This window comes from Peromyscus californicus, unplaced genomic scaffold (assembly GCF_007827085.1).
Source record: "Peromyscus californicus insignis strain IS unplaced genomic scaffold, ASM782708v3 Scaffold_6__1_contigs__length_162567912, whole genome shotgun sequence".
Classification (NCBI taxonomy): Eukaryota; Metazoa; Chordata; class Mammalia; order Rodentia; family Cricetidae; genus Peromyscus; species Peromyscus californicus.
Window position 1 is genome coordinate 87,867,088 of NW_026294584.1, and position 23,052 is coordinate 87,890,139.

The 23,052-nt window shown below is 49.8% G+C and overlaps 1 protein-coding gene across 2 annotated transcripts in view; it reads right to left on the reverse strand.

Annotated features, from left to right (window-relative positions):
* Nucleotides 1-23,052, reverse strand: part of Elmod3 (ELMO domain containing 3) — a 35,470-nt gene that overhangs the window by 11,696 nt on the left and 722 nt on the right. Inside the window, exons 2-8 of one of the 2 annotated variants that reach the window (XM_052719008.1) lie at nt 18,088-18,162; nt 17,041-17,110; nt 12,824-12,892; nt 12,182-12,273; nt 9,840-9,963; nt 9,535-9,657; nt 3,417-3,547 (exon numbers count right to left, since the gene is read on the reverse strand). In XM_052719008.1, the coding sequence (XP_052574968.1) occupies nt 3,417-3,547; nt 9,535-9,657; nt 9,840-9,963; nt 12,182-12,273; nt 12,824-12,892; nt 17,041-17,110; nt 18,088-18,162 (684 nt within the window). Of the gene's footprint in view, nt 1-3,416; nt 3,548-9,534; nt 9,658-9,839; nt 9,964-12,181; nt 12,295-12,823; nt 12,893-17,040; nt 17,111-18,087; nt 18,163-23,052 lie in introns of both variants that reach the window. The other variant, XM_052719007.1, reaches the window with a different exon arrangement.

Sequence of the window (23,052 nt, forward strand, 5' to 3'; positions counted from 1 at the left end):
TCCAGTCCCTACTCCTGCTTTTTCTTGATGGTACCTTCTTCTTCTTCTTCTTCTTCTTCTTTTTTTTTTTTTTTTTTTTAAGAAAAGGTCTAACCATGTGGTTCTAGCTGACCTGGATCTCGCTCTGTAGACCAGGCTAGCCTCAAACTCCCAGAGATCTGCCGGCCTCTGCCTCCCGAGTGCTGGGATTAAAGGCGTGCGCCACAATGCCTCTTTTTTTCCCCTTAGTTCTTCTTAGTTTTTTTTAAAAAATCACTGACTTCCTCCTTGTCCTAAGTCCTAAGCCTCTGTCCAGTCCATCAAAACCCACAATGCTTCTATTCTCTTAGACGCACACGAGTCTTATTTTATTCACCTCCTCTGAAATGTCCCTGTTCCCAAGCCCCTGCCTCCCCGAACTGGGACGACCACAGGGACCTCCCTAGAAACTGCTCTTCACCTGGCAGCGGGTGAGGTCCCTGTACATGTCACCATGCTGCTCCAGCTCTGCAGTTATTCCTGAGGCAACAGAGGACAAACCCGGAACCACCATGTGACTGACGAGGCCTACTGCCTGGTCTGCTTCCTTGGTGGCTTCTTCTCCCACTGTGTGCCCTGTTCCTTCTACTCACTCCCAGCATGCTCTGTTTCTTGTGACCTTTGCTTCTGCTGCACCCTCTGCCTGGAATACCAGGTACCCTAGGCACAGGCTTGGCTGCCATGCCACAGCCTTCCAGACTCAGTTTATCCCCTGAGAGTTAACCCCGCCTCCTCCACTCAACACCGTGTCCCCACTAACCAGTCCAGAGTTAACCCTGCCTCCTCCACTCAACACCGTGTCCCACCTAACCAGTCCAGAGTTAACCCCGCCTCCTCCACTCAACACCGTGTCCCACCTAACCAGCCCATAGTTAACCTGCCTCCTCCACTCAACACCGTGTCCCACCTAACCAGTCCAGAGTTAACCCCGCCTCCTCCACTCAACACCGTGTCCCACCTAACCAGCCCATAGTTAACCTGCCTCCTCCACTCAACACCGTGTCCCCACTAACCAGCCCAGAGTTAACCTGCCTCCTCCACAACACCGTGTCCCACCTAACCAGTCCAGAGTTAACCCCGCCTCCTCCACTCAACACCGTGTCCCACCTAACCAGTCCAGAGTTAACCTGCCTCCTCCACTCAACACCGTGTCCCCCCTAACCAGCCCAGAGTTAACCTCCTCCTCCACTCAACACCGTGTCCCACCTAACCAGCCCAGAGTTAACCTCCTCCTCCACTCAACACCGTGTCCCACCTAACCAGTCCAGAGTTAACCTGCCTCCTCCACTCAACACCGTGTCCCCCCTAACCAGCCCAGAGTTAACCTGCCTCCTCCACTCAACACCGTGTCCCCACTAACCAGTCCAGAGTTAACCCCGCTTCCTCCACTCAACACCGTGTCCCCACTAACCAGCCCAGAGTTAACCCCGCCTCCTCCACTCAACACCGTGTCCCCACTAACCAGCCCAGAGTTAACCTGCCTCCTCCACTCAACACCGTGTCCCCACTAACCAGCCCATAGCTAACCTGCCTCCTCCACTCAACACCGTGTCCCCACTAACCAGCCCAGAGTTAACCTCCTCCTCCACTCAACACCGTGTCCCACCTAACCAGCCCAGAGTTAACCTCCTCCTCCACTCAACACCGTGTCCCACCTAACCAGTCCAGAGTTAACCTCCTCCTCCACTCAACACCGTGTCCCACCTAACCAGTCCAGAGTTAACCTGCCTCCTCCACTCAACACCGTGTCCCCACTAACCAGCCCAGAGTTAACCTGCCTCCTCCACTCAACACCGTGTCCCCACTAACCAGTCCAGAGTTAACCTCCTCCTCCACTCAACACCGTGTCCCACCTAACCAGTCCAGAGTTAACCTGCCTCCTCCACTCAACACCGTGTCCCACCTAACCAGCCCAGAGTTAACCCCGCCTCCTCCACTCAACACCGTGTCCCACCTAACCAGCCCAGAGTTAACCTGCCTCCTCCACTCAACACCTTGTCCCCACTAACCAGTCCAGAGTTAACCTGCCTCCTCCACTCAACACCGTGTCCCACCTAACCAGTCCAGAGTTAACCTGCCTCCTCCACTCAACACCTTGTCCCCACTAACCAGTCCAGAGTTAACCTGCCTCCTCCACTCAACACCGTGTCCCACCTAACCGCCCCCCCTTTCCTTAGCACTTCGCACTTTCGAATGAGTTCTGGAATTCATTTAGAATATCATCCTGTCATCTCTGCTGGAAGAGCCTCGTCTGTTTTGTTCTCTGACACATCCCAAGCACCATGAGAAATAACTAGTGGGGGGTGGGCGGGGATGTGGGAGAGATCTTTGTTTTTTGTTCACTGAATGAAGTAATTTCTAGCCCCGGGTGGACAAATTTGGGTGGACAAATGGGAGGAAGCAGGCTGCATCTGTCTTCTTTTGAGGTGAATACTATCTTTCACTACATGGGAAAACCATCAGACCTATCCCCGAAGGGCAGGAGATACTAAGGGGCTACCAAAGCCATCACTGGGCTGATGGTTAAGATCATGGGTCACCCCAAAACTAACCCTGTCCCTTCAGAGTTGAAAGAGGTTACCAATACCAGAAGCAGCAACCCCACTGTGTGCCTAGTGAATATGATCATAGACAATCGAATACTCCCAGTGGGCAGCTAACAGTCATGATGGTCAGTGCTGACAAATGGCAGTGTCTGGAGTCACCTGGGATATGGGCCTTGATTATGTTGTTGACATGGAGACACATATCTTAATTGTGGGCAGGACCATCCCCTGGGCAGGGGATCTGGGACCATGTGAAACGGACAAAGTGAGCTGTCCACTAGCATTCTGGCAGTTACTGTTGCTTCTTGACTGTGACACAATGTGACCAGCTGCCCCCTGAAGCTCCTGCTGCTGCAGCTCCCTGGCATTGACACACTATAACATCAAACTGTGAGCAAAAACAAACCCTTCCTTAGCAGGCAGAGGCAGGCCGATCTCTGTGCGTTCGAGGCCAGCCTGGTCTACAGAGAGTGTTCCAGGACAGTCAGGGTTACACAGAGAAACCCTGTCTTGAAAAACAACCAACCAACCAACCAACCAACCAAACAAACAAACAAACAAACAAACAAACAAACACCCCTTCCTTCTTCAGTAGCTCTTGCCAGAGACCTTCACCACAGTGACAGAGAAGAAGAGAAAACAAGTCTCCAGGATTTCCATCCAGCACATGAGGAAATCAAGGTTCCGAGTGTCTGAGGGATTTGCTGAAGACCCACAGCTAACGAATGGTGGCGCTCAGATTCTAAGACCTCTGACAGAGAAGCCATCCTGACACTCAGCTGCGCAGTCCTCCTGGCTGCTCAGGTCCTCATCCCGCAGCCTTCCCCCTCTGCCTTCCCACCAGAACCCTACCTGGACGTGGTGATGAGACAGGCGGAAGATCTCCTGGGCCATCAGCAAGGTCTTCGAGTCCATGACCAGATAGAGCAGGTGCAGCAAGGCCAGGAAGCCTGCCCCCCTCAGGTCCGTAGCTGGATTTGCTCCTGTGCCAGAAACCAGGGTGACAGTAAGCGAGGATCCCCTGAGCTCCCAGGACTTGGCTGGGAGACTGCTCTGAGACTGGCCCTGCTGGGCTAGAAGAGGATGCAAGGCACAGCCTGCTTACAGACACACCCCGATGGGCTCTGTGGGACCAAACAAGCCCATCCTTCCGTGTAGAGAGCCGTGTACGGCCGCGCCTCAAAGATGGCGCGGCATCTGGCTTCCGCCTTCCCGATGGCAGGTGCTCCTTATTTGGCTAAGGCTAGGATCTGGCTTGCTTCTGTGCACCTGGACCTAATCTGGCTTGCTTGCGTATGTCTGACCCTATCGGCATTGTCCACGTGGCACTATGGGGTTGATTGCCCAGTGACTATAAAGGGCGTGGGCTGACTTTCCCCGGGAGGAGATAGAAGATCGGAGGAAGAGATAGGGGGGAGAGAGAGAGAGAGAGAGAGAGAGAGAGAGAGAGAGAGAGAGAGAGAGAGAGAGAAAAGAAGAAGAAGAAGAAGAAGAAGAAGAAGAAGAAGAAGAAGAAGAAGAAGAAGAAGAAGAAGAAGAAGTAGAAGAAGAAGATGGCTTCCCCCGGGGTCAGAAGATTGTTCAAGGTTCCTGAATAAACTGCTTGGAGAAGAGCCTGGCGTCGCGTCTTCCTTGCTGGTTGAGGCAGACGCGACAAGTGGTGGCCCTTACGGGGAACCCTTTTAAGGCTCAGAACTCTTCACAGTCAGGGCAGTGCACTGGTAAGTCCCCAGGTAAGGCGGGGATCCGCGATAAAAGCGGGAAACGTAGAGCCGTGACCAAAACGGACAGGGAAAATTAAGTAGAGCCGTGACCAAAACGGACAGGGAAAATTAAGTGGAGCCGCGACCAAAGCGGACAGGAAGGTTAAGTGGAACCACGACAAAAGCGGGCAGGAAGATTAAAGAAAGTGAAAGCAAAGGTGCTGCTAGCATCATGGGCGCAATTTCTTTGCACCCAATTTTTCTGGCTCTTAACGAGCTGCTCCTTTCAAAGAAATTAGATTAAGAAGAGTAACCCGGAGGTTTGGAGAAAGGTTAGAACTGAAATGCAGCTAGCTTGCCCAGTGTTTCTCAATGCCCAGACTCAACAGAGATACCATGACCAGATAAATCAACTAGCAACAAGGGCATGGAAGTCCCTACCTAATAAAGGGGAAGTGAGCGGTAACCTTACTAAGATCCTTCAGGGACCTATGGAACCTTTTTCAGATTTTGTGGCCCGCATGGTCGAGGCTGCAAGCAGAATCTTTGGGGGCCCAGATACCGCGATGCCATTTATAAAGCAGCTAGTTTATGAACAATGTACCAAAGAATGCAAGGCTGCGATCACCCCTTATAAGAACAAAGGTCTAGAATTAGGGGGACCTCTAACTAACGCAGGCCTTGCGGCTGCAGTTATGCAACTTAGTAACAAGAAAGGAGGGAACACTGGGCATGTTTTCGGTGTGGAAAAATGGGCCATCTCAAACGTAGCTGCCCTCAAGGAGAAGGTAACTTCTATAGTTTCATTAAAGAGTATAAATAAGTAGAAAATGTGTAAATGTTGAGTGTGAGTTTAGGCTTAAAAGGTGCAAATGTTGATTGTGAATCTAAGCTTAATGTATGTGGTGAAAGAACCTGAGACACAGAAGGTTAGTGTCCTAGCAGACTGCAAAGCAGGCAGTCTGAGCGGTTTTCAAAAGCAGAAGCCGCTAAGCTAAGAATGGTGGACGCCAGAACCAGCACAACAAGGCATCCGCAGCTGAGATCTGTGGAAAATCAATGCAACACAGAAAAACCTGAGCTAACAGCGAAAACGGTGTGGTTTAAAATTACTGACTCCGCAGATGGGAGTACAATTAGTGGAGTATGATGAAGATGGGATGTCATCCTAGGTTTGGTTTGGGGAAGTTTCTCCAAGGCAGAAAAGATCCAGTTCAGGCGCAGAGTAGACCACCTAGGCAGGGACTGGGTTTTTCATAGGGGCCACTGAGGAAGGAATTCCCATTTCCTGGAAAACAGAGGACCCGGTATGGGTACCTCAGTGGCCACTTTCCTCTGAAAAGTTATCAGCGGCAGAAGAGCTAGTAAAAGAACAGCTTGAGGCTGGACATATATGACCCTCTGTGTCCCCTTGGAATACACCTATATTTGTCATTAGAAAAAAAAAATCTGGAAAGTGGCGATTGTTACATGACCTTAAGGCTATTAATAATCAGATGCAGGTCATGGGTCCAGTGCAGCGAGGGCTGCCGCTTCTATCGGCTCTGCCAGCCTCCTGGTATATTATTGCCGTGGATATAAAGGATTGTTTCTTTTCCATTCCCTTATTTCAAGAATTTGGATGCCTCAGGAAGTTCATCAGCAGATAGGCATCATAATCCACACAGCCCTATGAAGGGCATGGTGAAGTGGAAAGATATCCTCACGGGTAGCTGGCATGGCCCCGATCCCGTGCTGACATGGGCGGGAGGTTCTGTTTGTGTTTTCCCACAGGACCGGCTAGACCCTATCTGGGTACCTGAACGATTGGTGCGGCGGGCCTCTCAGACGGAGAGACGTGATGACACCCCGGAAGCTGATGTGCCTGATCCTGATAGCCCTGATTCTGACAAGCGTGCCAGCGGGAGCAGCTGAGGATTGACTCACGAGCGGAACCTGGTCGGTGGAGTTTGACAACCTGACCCAGATCCTGCGCAATGAGATCATTGCGGTCAACTCCACCCGTGTGCACCTGGCCTCCGCTGCGGAAATGATGTCTTGGCTGCGAAAATTCTATCACCTTTTTAAAGGAGTGGGCGGGATTAGGTGCCCTGGCAGGCCTACTGGTGCTTGTCTCCCTGATGTGCCTGTGGTGCATTGTTCGTTTAAGGGTTTCTCAGCAGTGCAATGCAGCCATGATTATCCAAGCCTTTACAGCCATAGAGGCTGCACAGTCTCCCCAGGCCTGGCTGGCCGCATTAAAAGCTTGATTGCGCAGGATGCGAGGCTAGTGCACTGCACTTGGGCCTAGCTGTATTGCAAAACCCAAGAAGAGCAAGTCTAATTGCATGTGGGTTGATGACCTAATTCCCACCTCTGCAAAAAAGGGTATCGGACGGGTCAAGTGTTCTCTGGGTGGATGACACCTGGACTAACACCAGTACAATGTCCAAGTTGTTTTTTGGCAGAGATTAGACCTCTGCTCTTGCCTGCTGCTTAAAACAATAAAGGGGGAACTGTAGAGAGCCGTGCACGGCCGCGCCTCAAAGATGGCACGGTGTCTGGCTTCCACCTTCCCGATGGCAGGTGCTCCTTATTTGGCTAAGGCTAGGATCTGGCTTGCTTCTGTGCACCTGGACCTAATCTGGCTTGCTTGCGTATGTCTGACCCTATCGGCATTGTCCACGTGGCACTATGGGGTTGATTGCCCAGTGACTATAAAGGGCGTGGGCTGGCTTTCCCCGAGAGGAGATATAAGATCGGAGGAAGAGATAGGAGAGAGAGAGAGAGAGAGAGAGAGAGAGTGAGAGAGAGGAGAGAGAGAGAGAGAGAGAGAGAGAGAGAGAGAGAAGAAGAAGATGGCTTTCCCCGGGGTCAGAAGATTGTTCAAGGTTCCTGAATAAACTGCTTGGAGAAGAGCCTGGTGTCGCGTCTTCCTTGCTGGTCGAGGCGGACGCGACACTTCGGCACTCGGGACTGCCCTGGCAGCAGTCTTCTGTTCCCACAGCCTTCTGTAGTCATTTCCCCACACAACTACCAGCATGATCTTCACACAGATAGGGCTGGGGTGGAGCTTGGCAGGCAGAGTGATTGCCTGCCATACACGAGGCTCTGGGTGCCATCTCCAGCAGAGTGTGAACTGAGCATGTTCGTCAACATGCCTGTCATCCCAGCACTTGGGAGGTAGAGGCAGGGGGATGAGACGGTCAAGGTCATCCTTGTCTGTATAGCAAGTTCAAGGCCAGCAGAGAGACCATCTCCGGAAGGCAAAAAGAGGAAGAAAGACTCAAGCTGACACAGGCCTGTCCTTTCTCCTATATCCCCACCATGTTACGACACAGTAAGAAGGCTCTCAACAGACACCGAGAGGATTCTGGAGTCATACTCTTAGACTTCACAGCCATCAGAATCAGGAGTCAAATAAGCTTCTCATTTCTGCACATTACCCTGTTGTGATAGCAACAGAAAATAGACTAAGAGCAGATCAAAAAGGCCCCAGAAAAGCTGGCTCTTTAGCCAAAGGGATAGGAGAAGGGCAGCCAGGAAGACAGATCCAATTTAGATAACATCTAACCTACTCCAACCAAACACTATAGAGATCCATGTGGCCCCACGCCGCTGCCTCCTCCTCTTTCTTGGCAAATCCCAGTGAGGGCCCAGGTTGTCTGACTGAACCCAGGCAGGTCTTAGCCGCATTAGAGAAAGCCACCAAGTGTGGAGCTCGGCATTTACCCTGTCTAGTGTTAAGGACCCCCGTCCCCTGTCCCCATCCTCCAGTGGAGGGGACACGGAGGAACGGTAACAGAGTCCTGCTACCGCCCCCAGATACTGGTATTCATCGAAGCTGAATGCAATACAGTGAATGATGTCAGCCCTTACTCCCTGACCCCAGTACCGGAGGAGGCCTGCTGGAAGAGAAGAGATAAACAAGACCCAGAGACTGAGAACGTAATGGCCAGAATGCCCAGGGTACGACTGAACATGCACTGTAGCAAGAACAAGGATAATCTCAACCTGAACAACGCCTGAGGTAAGGCAGATGCTCCAAGTACCCGAGAGATTAGAAAGCTGCTCTGGTGGTCAGAACAATCCCCGCTTCCAAAGACGTCCACACTCTAACCCTCAGAATGTAGAGGCACACTACACAGCAAAGGAGATAAAGATGCATGCAAAATCAAGGCTGCTCTCAGCAGAGAGGCGAGTGTCTTGGGGTATCTGGTGGGCTGGATGCACAGGAGAGGGGTCCATGAAGGCAGAAGGAGGCAGAAACATAGTAGGAGCAAGCTCAGGGATGCCCTTCTGCCTATAAGGTCCGCAGGAAGTTTCTAGAAGCTCAAAAGGTTAAGGAAATGGATTTTCTCCCAGGTCCCTTACAATGAAGTCAGCACTGCTGACCTCCTGGTCATTCTCTTCATGTCTGATACAGGGTCCCGTGGAGTCCAGGCTGGTCTCCAACCTTAAACTTTGGATCCACTGCCTCCATTTCTCCAGCGCTGGAAGTGTAGGTTCACGGAACTGTATCTTTTTGTTGTTGTTTTTCAAGACAGGGTTTCTCTGCATAACTCTGGCTGTCCTGGATCTCACTCTGTAGACCAGGCTGGCCTCGAACTCACAGAGATCCGCCTGCCTCTGCCTCCTGAGAGCTGGGATTAAAGGCGTGCGCCACCACTGCCCTGTGAAACTGTCATTTTATGGGGTGCTGGGGATTGAACACTCTAACAACTGAACTACACATCTCTTGGTCAGTAGAAATCCGTTACTGCAACTACAGCAAACTACAGCATCCTGGTTGGCCTGGATCTCTCTGTAGAACAGGCTGGCTTCAAACTCACAGAGATCTGCCTCCTTATGCCTCCTGGGTGCTGGGATTATGCCCTGCAATATAGTTTCTTATTCTTTACAAATGTGATAGGATCCAAGGAAAAAACAGTATAGGGTGGAGGGTGCAGCTCAGTGGATAGACCGCTTATCCGGCATGCAAAAAGGCTCTGGGCTGGATGTCCAGTACTATATAAACTGGGTGTGGTGGGACTACCAGCTAGGGAGGGGGAAGCAGGAGGATCAAAGTTCAAGGCCAGCCTAGGCTATAAGAGACCCTGTCTCAAAAACAAACAAACAAACAAACAAACAAATAAATAAATAAAAGCCATGCTCCTGTGTGCTCCCCTAGGGCCCTTGACTCTTCTGTCCCCTCCTGGATGTTCCTCCTCACTCAAGACGGCCTCTCCCTCTGGAATCTGGAATCAATCAGACCAAGAAAGCAAGACAACAGGCGCTTTTTTTCTCACCCTGGAAGCCGAGGTCTTCCCAATGGTCTCCATGAAGGGCACAGTCGAACTTGGAGCCGGTCAGCTTCTTGTAGATGGTCTGGAGCACTCGGCCGTGCATTGGGTCTTGGCTGTCCAGGCCACCTGCCCCAACACACACACATACACACACTTTCTGCCAGGCCGTCCCCAGGGAGAAACCAGTGCTTCCTGGAGAATGGGAAACTGGACTATGATCAAGACATGCTATGCCCACTCCTGTTCTCATGGCAATCTGAACAGGCAGGAGCTTCCGAGTGTGCCCTGGGTCTGCCCCCGGCACTCACACTGAGCAATGGTGAGGACCAGGTCTCTTTCTTCCCGGAGGCCCTGGTGCAGCTTTGGCGGCCCAAAGAGGCAATGCCGGAGAGCGGCGAGTCCAGTCCTTCGAACAGTTGGCTGGATTCTTTTCTGGGAAGAAAAGCACAGATAATTACGAACCTTCTGTCAGGCAGGGACTCTCCCCAGTTAGTGTTGGGCCAGGAGGAGGAGTCAGAAGCCAGGAGGCAGCAGACAAGCGTGTCCAGCTCCCAAAGTCTCTACAAGATGTTCCGGCAGTTCTCTGCATTTGGTCTCTTGGACTTTTTCAGAACTAGTTACTGACAACCAGGGAGGCTGAGCTGTGGCCACATGGAATCTCAGCTATGGTCAGGTAAACGCCAGGCTAGTATTCTCAGCAAGGTTGTGTCTACCTTTCATACGGCAATCTGTTTCTTTGAGGATATGAATTCCAAAATACGGTTCCTTCTCTGCTTCCATGATGTTAGGGCCAGTGGGCATTCATGAGTTAGATGTCCCTTCTAAACTACATCATGCTGGCTCCCGAAAGTCAGGGCCACCACGGTGTGCCTCACAAGGCTCTGGTTGACATCTTCTGGCCTTCTGTGTCAGCGTCTGTCTCTTTAGCCTCTCTCAGGATCCAGGCTTTAGGCTGACCCAAACCACATTCTGCTAAACTTACTACAGGTCCCATAAACCCCTGAGTGTGCTTACTCCCCCAATCCGCCTTCCCATCCCACTTTATTTTTAGTGTGTGTGTGTGCATGATGTGTGTGAGGGGCACACGTGTCATGACTCGTGTGTGGAGGTCAGTTCTCTCTTCCCACCTTTCCATGGGTTCTGGGGATCAAACTTAGGCCATGCGGCTTGTGCAGCAAGAGCCTTTACCCACCGAGTCATCTTGCTGCCCCACACAACTGTTTGTTTTTCTAGACAGGGTTTCTCTGTGTAGCCCCGGCCATCCTGGAACTCGCTATGTAGATCAGGCTGACCTCAAACTCAGAAATCTGCCAGGGGTTGGGGATTTAGCTCAGTGGTAGAGCGCTTGCCTAGCAAGCGCAAGGCCCTGGGTTCGGTCCTCAGCTCTGGGGGAAAGAAAAAAAGAATACAGAAATCCGCCTGCCTCTGCCTCCCAAGTGCTGGGATTAAAGGTGTGCATAACCACCACCCAGCTCCCACACAACTTTTTTTTGAGACACGGTTTCTCTAGGTAGCTCAGGCTGGCCTTGAACTTGTGATCTCCTGCCTCGGCCTCCTGAGTGCTAGAATTATAGCTGTGTGCCATCACCATATCCTTTTTAACAGTTAATCTTGTGTGTACAGAGTGTTTTGCTTGAACGTAGTCTGTGCACCATGTGCGTGCCTGGTGCCTGAGGTGGTCGGAAGAGGGTGTCGAATCCCCTGGCCCTGAAGTAATGGATGGTTGTGAGCTGCCATGCAGGTTTTGAGAATCAAACACGAGTCCTCTGCAAAAACAAGTGCTCTCAACTGCTAATTCATCTATCTCTCCAGCCCCCAGCATCTTTCCTAAATTTCTAAATTATACTGGGGTGTGGTGGTACGTGCTTAGAACTCCAGTACTTGAGAGGTGAGGAAGGAGGATTGCCTGGTGTTTATCACCAGCCCCGGTAACAAAGTGAGTACTATGCAGCCAGGGCTACATAACAAGACTCTGCTTCAAACATTAATGAATCAATTCAATTCCCAAACAGCTCCTGGCTCCTATGGGGAATTTCCTTCATTTGCCATGAATCTTTAGTACCCCGCTCCCTAGACAGTCTATCTTGCCTCCCCAAGGAGCTGCCTGGTCTTTGACTCCACACTTCCACCTCTAAGAGGGAAAAGTCAGGAAAATCTGCACGTTCTGAATCACAGGACTGCAAAAGCTCCTCAGGCTCAGTCCCACAAAGGCTGGCAGGGCCCTACATGGTTCTGGGAGACAGCTCACGGGTTAATAAGAGCACTTATTCTTCCAAAAGACCTAGGTCCGGTTCCCAGCTCCAATATCACATCAGGCGGCTCACAACTACCTGTTCCAGAGGACCAAACAGCCTCTGGCCACCACAAGGCACCTGCACACACATAATCAATCAATCAATCAATCAGTCAATCAGTCAATCAGTCATGAGTTCTTAGTTTGGAGCACACACTGGAGCTGGCTGTTAAGCATGAGGCAACCCTCTTGCCTCAGTGTCTCTATGCTGGGATTAGAGGTGTGAGCCAACAAACCTGGTTCTTTGGCTACCTGAGATCCTGTAGCCCAAGCTTTCTTAGGTGAGGAAGGGTCCAGTGCCCTGTAAGTTTAGGAAGCAGGAGCATGCTGCAGGCCCATACTTTCCTACAGCTATACCTTGAAGGAGGAGAGGTCCACGGTCTGGAAGTGCTGCAGGGCCTCACTGAAGGAGACAAGCTGGCCAGGCTGCTGGGAGCTGACTCCACTCTCTGGGTGAAAAGAGAAGACACCTGGGGAGTTGAGAAGGTAGCTGTCCTAACAGCCAGCACCCACTGATGGCAGCTGGTTGTCACCTCTGAACCGAGCACTGGCTACCAGCTTGTCACTCACTGTGACATCTCTCCTGAGCTTGGTGAAGCTTGGGTGAGACCCAGATGGTCTCTACCCTCCTCCAGCTCCATCTAAATCTGTCAGAAAAGGACTTGAGGCAATTCTCCCCAACCTTCAGAGACTGCCAGCAGATGGCTTCCACAGGGGCCCTCATTGCCTGCCTCCATCCCTGTCCCCTTCCGGGGCTAACTCGGACCAAGGCTCTCTTATCTTCCCTCAGCACTGGGTGGAGGGTGGGCAGCACCGGCAGCCTTGCCCTGTGGTGTTCCTTCCCTACGTCATGCAGTAGATGTCATTTCCGGATCTGTGGAGGAGACTATACTGTGTCCATAACTAAAAACTAAGCTTCTAATCCCAGTCACAGCTGCACCAGCTGTGCACGTGGATTCTGCAGGCAGCTGTGCTGGACGGCGCCCTCTCCACACTGACCTGTGTCTGGATGGATGGTGTCCACCACTTCCCACTCTTCCTGGGCTCTGAGCACCTCCGGATTTACAACTGCAGCAGCAAGAAAAGGGGGTCTGTGAGGTCGGGGTCTGTGAGGTCGGGGTCGTCTGTGAGGTCGGGGTCTGTGAGGCCGGGGTCTGTGAGGTCGGGGTCTGTGAGGCCGCTCTCACACAGCCCTTCCCTCCAAACCATAGCTGTCCTTCTGGTCAGACGGCCTTCAGGAGGTAGTCATGTCTGAATCCTGGTGGCTTCGTTAGAGAGACCAGGAAGAGAAAAGGAAGTGCTCAGACATTGCAGAGCCAGAGAAAAAGGGTATGGGGGCACCATGCCCACAGGGACCCCCAGGGGGCCTCAGCACAGGAGCAAAGGGCAATGGAAAACCAAGTAGCTCAGAGAAAGCTGAAGAAGCAATCTTGGAAGTCAGGTTTCTGGGGTACGGCTCAGTTGGGAGAGTGCTGGCCTAACACGCACGAAGCCGTTGGTTCAATCCTAATACTGCACAACCAGGCACGTGAGAGGCAGGGAATCAGAAGGCAGCTGGGGATACAGGAGACCCTGTCTTTAAAATACTAATCAATAAAAATATGCTATTTCTTTATTATTTATTTATGTGTATATCTATGTGTGTGCATGCAGGTGTCGGTAACGGCCAAAAGCGGGTGTTGGATTCTCTGGAGCTGGCACCATAGGTAGTTGTGAGCCACCTGCCCAGGGCGCGCAGAACTGAAATCTAGTGCTCTGAAATAGCAGTAAGCATTTTTTTTTAATTTTTATTTTTATTTATTTATTTATTTATTTTGTTTTTTTTTGAGACAGGGTTTCTCTGTGTAGTTTTGGTGCCTGTCCTGGATCTCACTCTGTAGACCAGGCTAGCCTCGAACTCTCAGAGATCCGCCTGGCTCTGCCTCCCGAGTGCTGGGATTAAAGGCGTGCGCCACCACCGCCCGGTGCAGCAAGCACTATTAACCACTGAGCCATCTCTCCAGCCTCAACATTTAAAAAAAAAAAATTAAGTGATGTATCTTCATTTGGGACAAAAGTCTGGTGGGTCAGATTTTTTTCAGGAAATAGTTGCAGAGAGGGCAAAAGTATTTTAATTCTGGGGGTTGCAACATGGATAACAGAAAAGTGAGACAGGCATGGTACCAACCTGAAGCCAGGCATGGGGGTTCATGTCTGTAACCCCAGCACTTAGGAAGACTGCTGTGAGTCTAGGGCTAGCCTGGGCTATGGTGAGACCTTGCCTTAAAAATAGTAATAGTGATGGGAAAATTTTTAGTAACAAAAAGAGTGAAAAGAATCCTAAACAAGCCACTGCTCAGTCTGCCACAGAGTCAGACTTCTTTTGGTTTATCTTGTGTGTTCACGACTTTCAGTGACCTTGTGCAAACAGGGTCTGCTGCTTGGGTATCTCTTTTGTCCTCTCCAGAAGACTTCATTTTTGACTTTGATGAAAATTACGATTCATACAATTAAAAAAAATGCCAAGCAGTGCGGCAATCTTTACTCCCAGCACTTGGGAGGCAGAGGCAGGTGGATCTCTGTGAGTTCGAGGCCAGCCTGGTCTACTTAGACTGTTTCAAAACCAAACAGGAAGGACAGGAACTAGAAGAGACATTGTGTATGTAACCTCTCTATTGTCGTGGGATATCCTGCACCAACGGCAGGTAGGACACCAGATACAGCCCCTCCTGAACTTCAGTGAACCTCGGGTTGTCTGCTTCTTTGGTGTTTTAGGTAGGGTCTCATGTAGCCCTGGGCTATCTTGAACTTACAATCTACCCAAGAATAACCTTTAAACTTCTAGCCTTTCTACCTCCACTTCCCATGTGCTGGAGATACAGGCATGTGCCACGGTGCCTGCTTAAACCCCTATTCCATATAACATTACCCGGCCTCTGGTACTTTGTTGTAGTAATGAAGGATGCGTTGACAGAAGAGACTTGCAGATTAAATAAAACACTACCGAATGCTAATGAAAATGGAGGAGAAAGCGACTGGAAGAGGAGAGGCTTCATTGCTGCTGCTTGCTAACTGTATTTTTTTGGCCAAATTACTTAACCATGTGTGAGTTCTTATGGGACTGTTGTAAGCATGAGGCAACTCTCCAATGTCTTACTTACATGGGTATGCAGCCTAGAGGGAAGAGTTTAACAAATGTTCACTATTGTTATTGACACAGCCATGGTTAAGGCCAGCAGGTTAGTGGGATCGGGGGAAATGATGCAGGGTCCGAAGGAATGGACTGCTAGGAAATTCCATCTTGCTACTTCCAGACTTGGGGTGGCAGACACGGAGACTCAGAATGACTGAGCTATACAATGTCCACAGGACTTGGTCTTGCATGAGTAGAGAAAATGAAGTACAACCTTCCGCATTCAAGACTATGGGAGATAAAAATGAGGGGCAAAGGGGCTGAACAAAGAGACGAATGAGGGCTTGGGGATTTGGCTCAGAGCAACTGCCTAGCAAGCAGAAGGCCATGGGTTTGGTCCTCAGCTCCGCTCCAAGAGAGGACAGGCTGGAGAGATGGCTTAGCAGTTAAGAGCACTTGTGGTTCTTCAAAGGAACCGAGTTTAGTTCTTAGCACCCATACTGGGAGCTCACAGCCGACAGTAACTCTAGCTTCAAGGCATCCAACACCCTCTTCTGGCCTCCACAGGCACCCAGTAACACTCTCACACACACACACAGAGGCATAAAAAATAATTCTTTAAAAAAGAGTGTGTGAAAGCTGGGCGGTGGTGGTGTATGCCTTTAATCCCAGCACTCAGGAGGCAGATTCAGGTGGATCTCCGTGAGTTCGAGGCCAGCCTGGGCTACAGAGTGAGTTCCAGGACAGGCACCAAAACTACACAGAGAAACCCTGTCTCGCAAAACCAAAAAAAAAAAAAAAAAAAAAAAAAAAATAGTGTGTGAGCCAGGTGATGCACTCAGAATCCCAGCACTAGGGAGGCAGAGGCAAGGGGATCACAGCAGGTTCGAGGCCAGTCTGGGCTACAGAGAGAGCTCTAGGACAGACAGGGCCACACAAGACCTTGTCTCAACAACCAGAAAACAAAAACAAGCGAGGAGTGTGGAACACAGGAAAAGTGGTGGGGCTGAACACAGCCTTCCTGCCTTCGACCCTGGCGTCCAAGCATCTTTATCATTAATCGACCTATCTCTCACCCCATGCTCCCTCACCTACAAGCAATTTGACCACATCTGTGAGTCAGGAGCAGAAGAAACCTTGGCCAGGGGGCAAGGGAACTGACCATTACAACCGTTATGCAACCGAAAGTTCAAGATCTCAGCTAGCCTTATCCAGCTGGTGCCTAAAATCTGGAGAGGGATAGCCAAACCATGTACGCACTGTCGCTGTCTTCTTGCAGCCAGGCCAACCCTCCTGGCTCTGAAGATGATCCTGACATAGGAACCCACAGGAGTGCGTGTGTGTGTGTGTGTGTGTGTGTGTGTGTGTGTGTGTGTGAAGCAAATATCTTTAGGATAACTCACGCAGTTCACATTTTTCTTTTTTTTTTCTTTTACTACTTAATTGAATTCTTTATTTTGCCTCTCTTATTTATCCATCAACAAGCACTGATTTAGTCATCCTGTAAATGGAAATTAGCCAAGAGCATTACTTTTGCTGGAAGAGGTGTATCGAGAAAGGGTTTCTCTATGTAACAGTCCTAGCTGTTCTGGAACTTGTTTTGTAGACCAGGCTGGCCTTGAACTCACAGAGATCCACCTGCCTCTGCCTCCTGAGTGCTGGCAATAAAGGTGTGCCCCACCATGCCTGGCCCCATACTGCATCATTTTCAGACTGTCCTTGAGGATGAGCATTGTTTACATTTCCACTGCTGGGTCAGGGAGATGGCTCAGTGCCTTCAAGGCTGGTGACCTGAGTTCATCCCTGGAATCCAAATGGTGGAAAAAGGGAACTGACTCCCGCAAGTCATCCTCGGGGCCGTACTCCGACACCCCCCCCCCCACCCCCGTCGTCCCCATAAACAAGTAAATGTAATTTAAAAAATTTTCACTGTAAACAGACATTATTACATGACTTGCCCAGAAGCACACAGCAAACCACTACCAAATAAACTGGCTCCTAACCCAGTGTTGCTTCTAATTTTTGTTGGGGAATGATACATATACAAAATTCTCAGCTCTGACCTGGGTCCCACTCAAACCCTAAGGGCCCTCAGAGTTCTTACCACCTGGCTGCCATCCATTGGTTTCTGTGGTCAGGGCCTGGAGAAAGCCATGGTTCTTCAGCTCTGAGATCTGTAGAGGCAGGTGACCTTTAGAGTGAGGGTAGCCTCTCTGTCTCCCCCCACACAACTCTTCCCACCCACTGTATGTAAAATATCCTGGAAATCAGAGGCTGGAAGAATACAGTCTGCTCTGATGGGCTGATTAAAAATGTGTGTGTATGTGTGGCACACTCATGTAGGCCATAAGTCGATCTTGGGTGTTGTTTCTCAGGAGACTTCCACTTTGCTTTTTGTAACAGGGTCTCTCTAGTACCTGGGGCTCCCTGCTTTGGCTAGACTAGCTGCCCAGTGAACCCCAAGATCCTCCTGCCTCTGCCTCCACAGCACTAGGATTAGAAGCACATGTCACCATGCCTGACCTTTTATGTGCATTCCTAGGGATCAAGCCCAGGTCCTCATGTGGGCAAGACAACCACTTTACTGACTATTTCCTCGATCCTAATTGTTTGTGTGTACACTCACTCACGTGAGCGAATGCTGGGGATTGAACACAGAGCCTAGTGCATACTAAGCACTCATTCTACACCGAGCTACAGCCCAGTTCCAAATTCAACCCTGTTTTTGTTCAAGACAGAGTATAGCTATGTAGGCGGGCCTTGAACTCTTGTCTTCCTGCCTCAGACTCTCAAATGCTGGGACTTACAGGCCTACACCACCTCCTCCAGCCTAAAAGTTATTCTTAAAGTGGAGCTCCTGGAAAACCTTGACTGTGAAGTTGCAGGTCTTTAACGTGTGGGACAAAGGACTGCCCTTGTTGAGCGATAAAGAGACACAAATGCCCACAATCCTCTGAGACTGTGGTGTGCCCTTGACATCCCTAGTGCACTCTATGCTCACCCTCTGGGTGGCAGGAGCTTATCAGGCAAACTTGTGTAGCGGGTGTGTGCTTTCCCAGATGTGAACCCCTGGAGTCTCTGCCCTCCTGTGTCCCCAGCACACTAAAGCTTATGTTGGCAGGAGAGGCTCTGAAGAGGGGCTGATACGTACAGGAATTCCTCTGAAAGCCATGAGTGCACTGTTGTCCGGGTACAATGAAGAGTGCCCAGCAGAGACACTTTCCCCCTGTAAGACAGACAGACAGACATACAGACAGACAGACCAGGGTCAGCTTCCTGCAGCAATCTCCCTCAGACCATAGTTTAAATTTCTCGTCTTTTCCTAGAATCACAAAGATATGAACTTCAGAGAAATCAGACACAAAACTATAAAGACAAACCCTAGGCATGGCGGTGTCCTTGGGAGGCAGAGGCAGGAGGATCAAGATGTCTGTGGCCAGCCTGGGCTACAGAAGAGCCTATCTCAACCCTCAACTCCCACAGAGGGGGTGGTGGTGCAGGCTTTTGCTTGAGAAACTGGGTTCATATGATCTTAAGATAAGCACGCAGCTAGCAGTTACAGCACTGTGTAGCGTGAATAGACTAGGGTACCACCACAAGAGAAAGGAAGGGAGGATAAGGGTAGAAGAAGGGAGGAAAACACTATAAAGGGATTGCTGAATGTTGTTCAAGAAATCACTTTATGTATATATGCTTGTATATATGTATGTATGGGGGACACTGTGCCACAGCATGTGTGTGCAAGTCAGAGGGCAATTTGTAGGAATTAGGTCTCTCCTTCTACCATGTGAGTCTGGGGAATTGAACTCAGTTCATTAGGCTTGGCCGCAAGCACCTTTATTGCTGAGCCATCTCACCAACCCCTGAGAAATCTTACGTCGGTTTCTCTATTGTTACAAGTCTTGGAACTTGTGTCGGTGAAGTTCATTTAGGCACTTCGCCCAGCCCTTTCCCTCAGCAAACCTTTCCCCTAATAGTGTTTAAAAAAACAAAAAACCAACAAAACAGCTGGGCGGTGGTGGCGCACGCCTTTAATCCCAGCACTCAGGAGGCAGAGGCAGGCGGATCTCTGAGTTTGAGTGCCCAGCAGAGACACTTTCCCCCTGCAAGATAGACAGACAGACAGACCAGGGTCAACTTCCTGCAGCAATCTCCCTCAGACCATAGTTTAAATTTCTATGAGTGAGTTCCAGGACAGCCAGGGCTACACAGAGAAATCTTGTATCGAAAAACCAAAATAAATAAATGAAAGAAAGAAAGAAAGAAAGAAAGAAAGAAAGAAAGAAAGAAAGAAAGCAAGCACGTGACAGGGAGGGAGAGTCAGTTTTCTCTAAATGTGTGGCCTGGAAGGTCCCAGTGCCCAGGGGTTCCCTCCACACCCACAAACACCTGAGCAGAACAAACTGGACTTGTTTTTTTGTTTTTTTTTTTAAATTAAGGGGAGGTCATGAATTTGGGAGGGGTTGGGAGTGGCTCTGGGAAGAGTTAGGGATAGAAGTAGGGGCCAAATATGATCAAATGTATATATTGTATGCATATACAAAACTCTTTTTTCTGAGACAGGGTTTCTCTGTGTAGCTTTGGTGTCTGTCCTGGATCTCGCTCTGTAGACCAGGCTGGCCTCGAACTCACAGAGATTCGTCTGGCTCTGCCTCCTGAGTGTTGGGATTAAAGGCGTGCGCCACCGCCACCGCCACCACCACTACCACCACCACCACCACCACCACCACCACCACCACCCCGTCAAAATTCTTAAAGAATTAATAAAAATGTGTGAGGTATATGTACGCTCATGCGTGACAGTCAGAACCCAACCTAAAGCATCTGTCCTCACTTCCCATTTTGCTTTGAGGCAGGGTCTCTTCTTCCCTGCTGGTGTGCCAGGCTAGCCGGGTCCTTGAGGGGATTCCATGTCTACCTCCCATCTCTCCATTGGGGTTACAGGCACAGGCCACCACATCTGGTTCCATGGGTTCCGAGGGTCCAAGTTCACATCCTCATGCTGCACTGCAGGCGTCTTACCCACTGAGCCATCTCCCGGGCTCAAAAGCACATTATTTTCACATTTTATCTTGCTTTTATTGTGTGTGTGTGTGTCTTTCTATGTATCTGAGAGTCTGCCATGTGTATGCAGGTGCTCAGTGAGGCCAGGAGAGGGCTCAGATCCTTCAGTTACGAGCCCTCTGACATGGGTGCTGGGAACTGAACCCAGGTCCTCTGAAGTGCAGTAAGTACTCTTAACTGCTGAGCCATCCCTCCAGCCCCAAGCATTTTTTAAAAAACATAGATTGAAGCCGGGTGGTGGTGGCGCACGCCTTTAATCCCAGCACTCGGGAGGCAGAGCCAGGCGGATCTCTGTGAGTTCGAGGCCAGCCTGGGCTACCAAGTGAGTCCCAGGAAAGGCGCAAAGCTACACAGAGAAACCCTGTCTCGAAAAACCAAAAAAAAAAAAAAAAAAAAAAAAAAAAAAAAAAAAAAAAAAAAAAAAAAACATAGATTGAAGACTATTCTTGGTTGTTAACTTGACCACATCTGGAATTAACTATAATCTAAGATGCTAGATACACGTGAGGGCGTTTTCTTGACTGGATCATCTGAAGGGGGAAGACCCACCTAAATCTGGCCCACACCTGCTGCTGGCAGCCTACATAAAGGACAGGAAGAAGGAAGCTTTGGCTTTGCCTGCCTGTTGACCTTTGCCCTTGTTGGCAAGTCCACCCCTCCACTGGCATTTGACCCACTTTCTCAGGATTCTGGTGTAGACTGAAGTCCAGCGGAGACATCCAGCCTCAGGGACTAAACAACTGCTGGATTCTTGGACTTTCTGTTAGACTGGCAGGACCACACACACACACACCCCAGTTCTGTCCTCTAGAGAACCCTGACTGATAAGTATGAATTATTCTGAGGTAATGTTTCAGTTGTTAGGTTACCAAAGGTCAAAAAATGTGATTAAAAAAAAGTTGGTTTTTTTTTTTTGGTTTTTCGAGACAGGGTTTCTCTGTGTAGCTTTGCGCCTTTCCTGGATCTTGCTCTGTAGACCAGGCTGGCCTCGAACTCACAGAGATCTGCCTGCCTCTGCCTCCCGAGTGCTGGGATTAAAGGCGTGCGCCACCACTGCCCGGCGGTTTTTGTTTTTTTTGACTAGAGGGTCAAGGGTTACAACTCACCAAATGCAAATGTATCTAACCTTTTGACCTTGCAACAGATACTGCCATCTATAAAATTCACACTCAAGAACCACACAATCAAGTGATAAAAAAAGAGAAAATTGCAAGAAAGATGTTCTAATGCTGTAAATGTCTTCTTAAAGAATGTAGGGTAGCCGGGCACTTGGGAGGCAGAGGCAGGCAGAGCTCTGTGAGTTCAAGGCCAGCCTGGTCTACAAAGAGAGTTCCAGGACAGCCAGGACTGTTACACAGAGACACCCTGTTTCAAAAAACTAAAAAGAAAACTAAACAAACCCAAAACCTTAAAGTATGTCCATTCAGTGAGATAAATGCAGCACCCCCCCCCCCCCCCTGCCAAGCGCTAGTCTCTGGGAGTTACTACAGAGTACCACACCGCTTCATCTGTGGGCCAACTGCATGTCCTCCTGAGAGTCTATTTTCCTCGTGGCCTGTGGAACTTTGCTTTCCTTTTCTTTGGGTTTAAAAGAGACTCCTCTCTTGCTTTTACATTTATTTTTCATCACTATTGCTTGTTTTGAATCTTGTTTCATTTTGTATCTCTAGTTGGCTTATAACGTGCGGTGATCCTTCTGTCTCTACCTCCTCCTGAGTGCTAAGGTGACAGATGTGTACCACTGTGTCTGGTGAGGTGGGGGAATGTCACCGTATGCTACCAATTTGTTTCACTGACCTTACCATTCTCTCCTTCCTTCTCTTTCCTCCCCTCTTTCCCACTGTTTAGCGCTGGGCGGTAGGGGCCTGACGAGGGTCCTCTAGAGGAGTAGCCAGTGATGTTCCCCACCGAGCCATCTCTCTAAGCCTGCTCTTTCAGTCTTAGGACGCCCCTGCAATGCAACCCAAATTTCCCCGCAAAAGGCTCCAGACCTTCTCCTACACATCTTTGATGTTTTCCACAACCATCAGCCTAGTACAAGACACAAAATCCGTCTATAATTTTTATTGAAATTCTGTCTCAATAATATTTGGTGATTCCTGGTGTTATATATGAAAAATCAGATTCACTTCACTCTTCCCTGTCTACATTTCAGCCCCTTCCAGAGACTTCCCTTTGGAAGAACAGTCTGTCCTCTTCTGAGAATGAGGAAATCTCCCTGGAGAGCTCAGCAAATGCTTTGTCTCTACTCTGGCCCCTAAATCTCATTTCTGGTCAGTAAGTCGGAGGGGAAGGTCCAGAAAGTAGGTGAGCTGCCAGGCTCACATGGACACACACTGTGACTGTGTTGATCTAGGAGGGCTCAGGGTGTCAGTGTGCTGCTTATGTTTCTGTTAACTTGACACAAAACAGGTGTCATCGGGAAAGACGCCTCCCCTGGGAAAACGCCTTGGCCGTACTGGCCTTTAGACAAGTCTGTTGTTTTTGTTGCTGCTCTGAGAGAGGGTCCTCACTTTGTATCCCTGGCTGGTCTGGAATTCACTATGCAGACCCAGGTGACTTTGAACTCACAGAGATCTGCCTGTCTCTGCCTCCTGAGTGCTGGGATTAAACGTGTGTGCTACTCCGCCTGACTGGTATTTTCTTGACTAACAACTGATGCGGGAGGGCCCAGCCACTGTGGGCAGTGCCACACCTGGTCAGGCGGTCCTGGTGTAAGAACCAGGTATGAGAAATCGGGCTGAATGCGAGCCTGAGGAGCAAGTCAGTGAACAGTGTTCCTCTATAGTTCTGTTCCTGCTCCCAGGTCTCTTCCTTGACTTCCCTCTGGGATGGGCTGGAAGCTGCAAGATGAAATAAACCCCTTCCTCCCCAAGTTGCTTTTGGTCATGGTGTTTATCACAGCAATAAAAAAACAAAACAAAACTAAGTAAGGGGGCTGAAGAGATGGCTCAGCAATTAACAGCACTGACTGCTTTTTCAGAGGACTCAGGTTCAGTTCCCAACACCCACATGACAGCTCACAACTGTCTGTAATTCCAAGATCTGACAC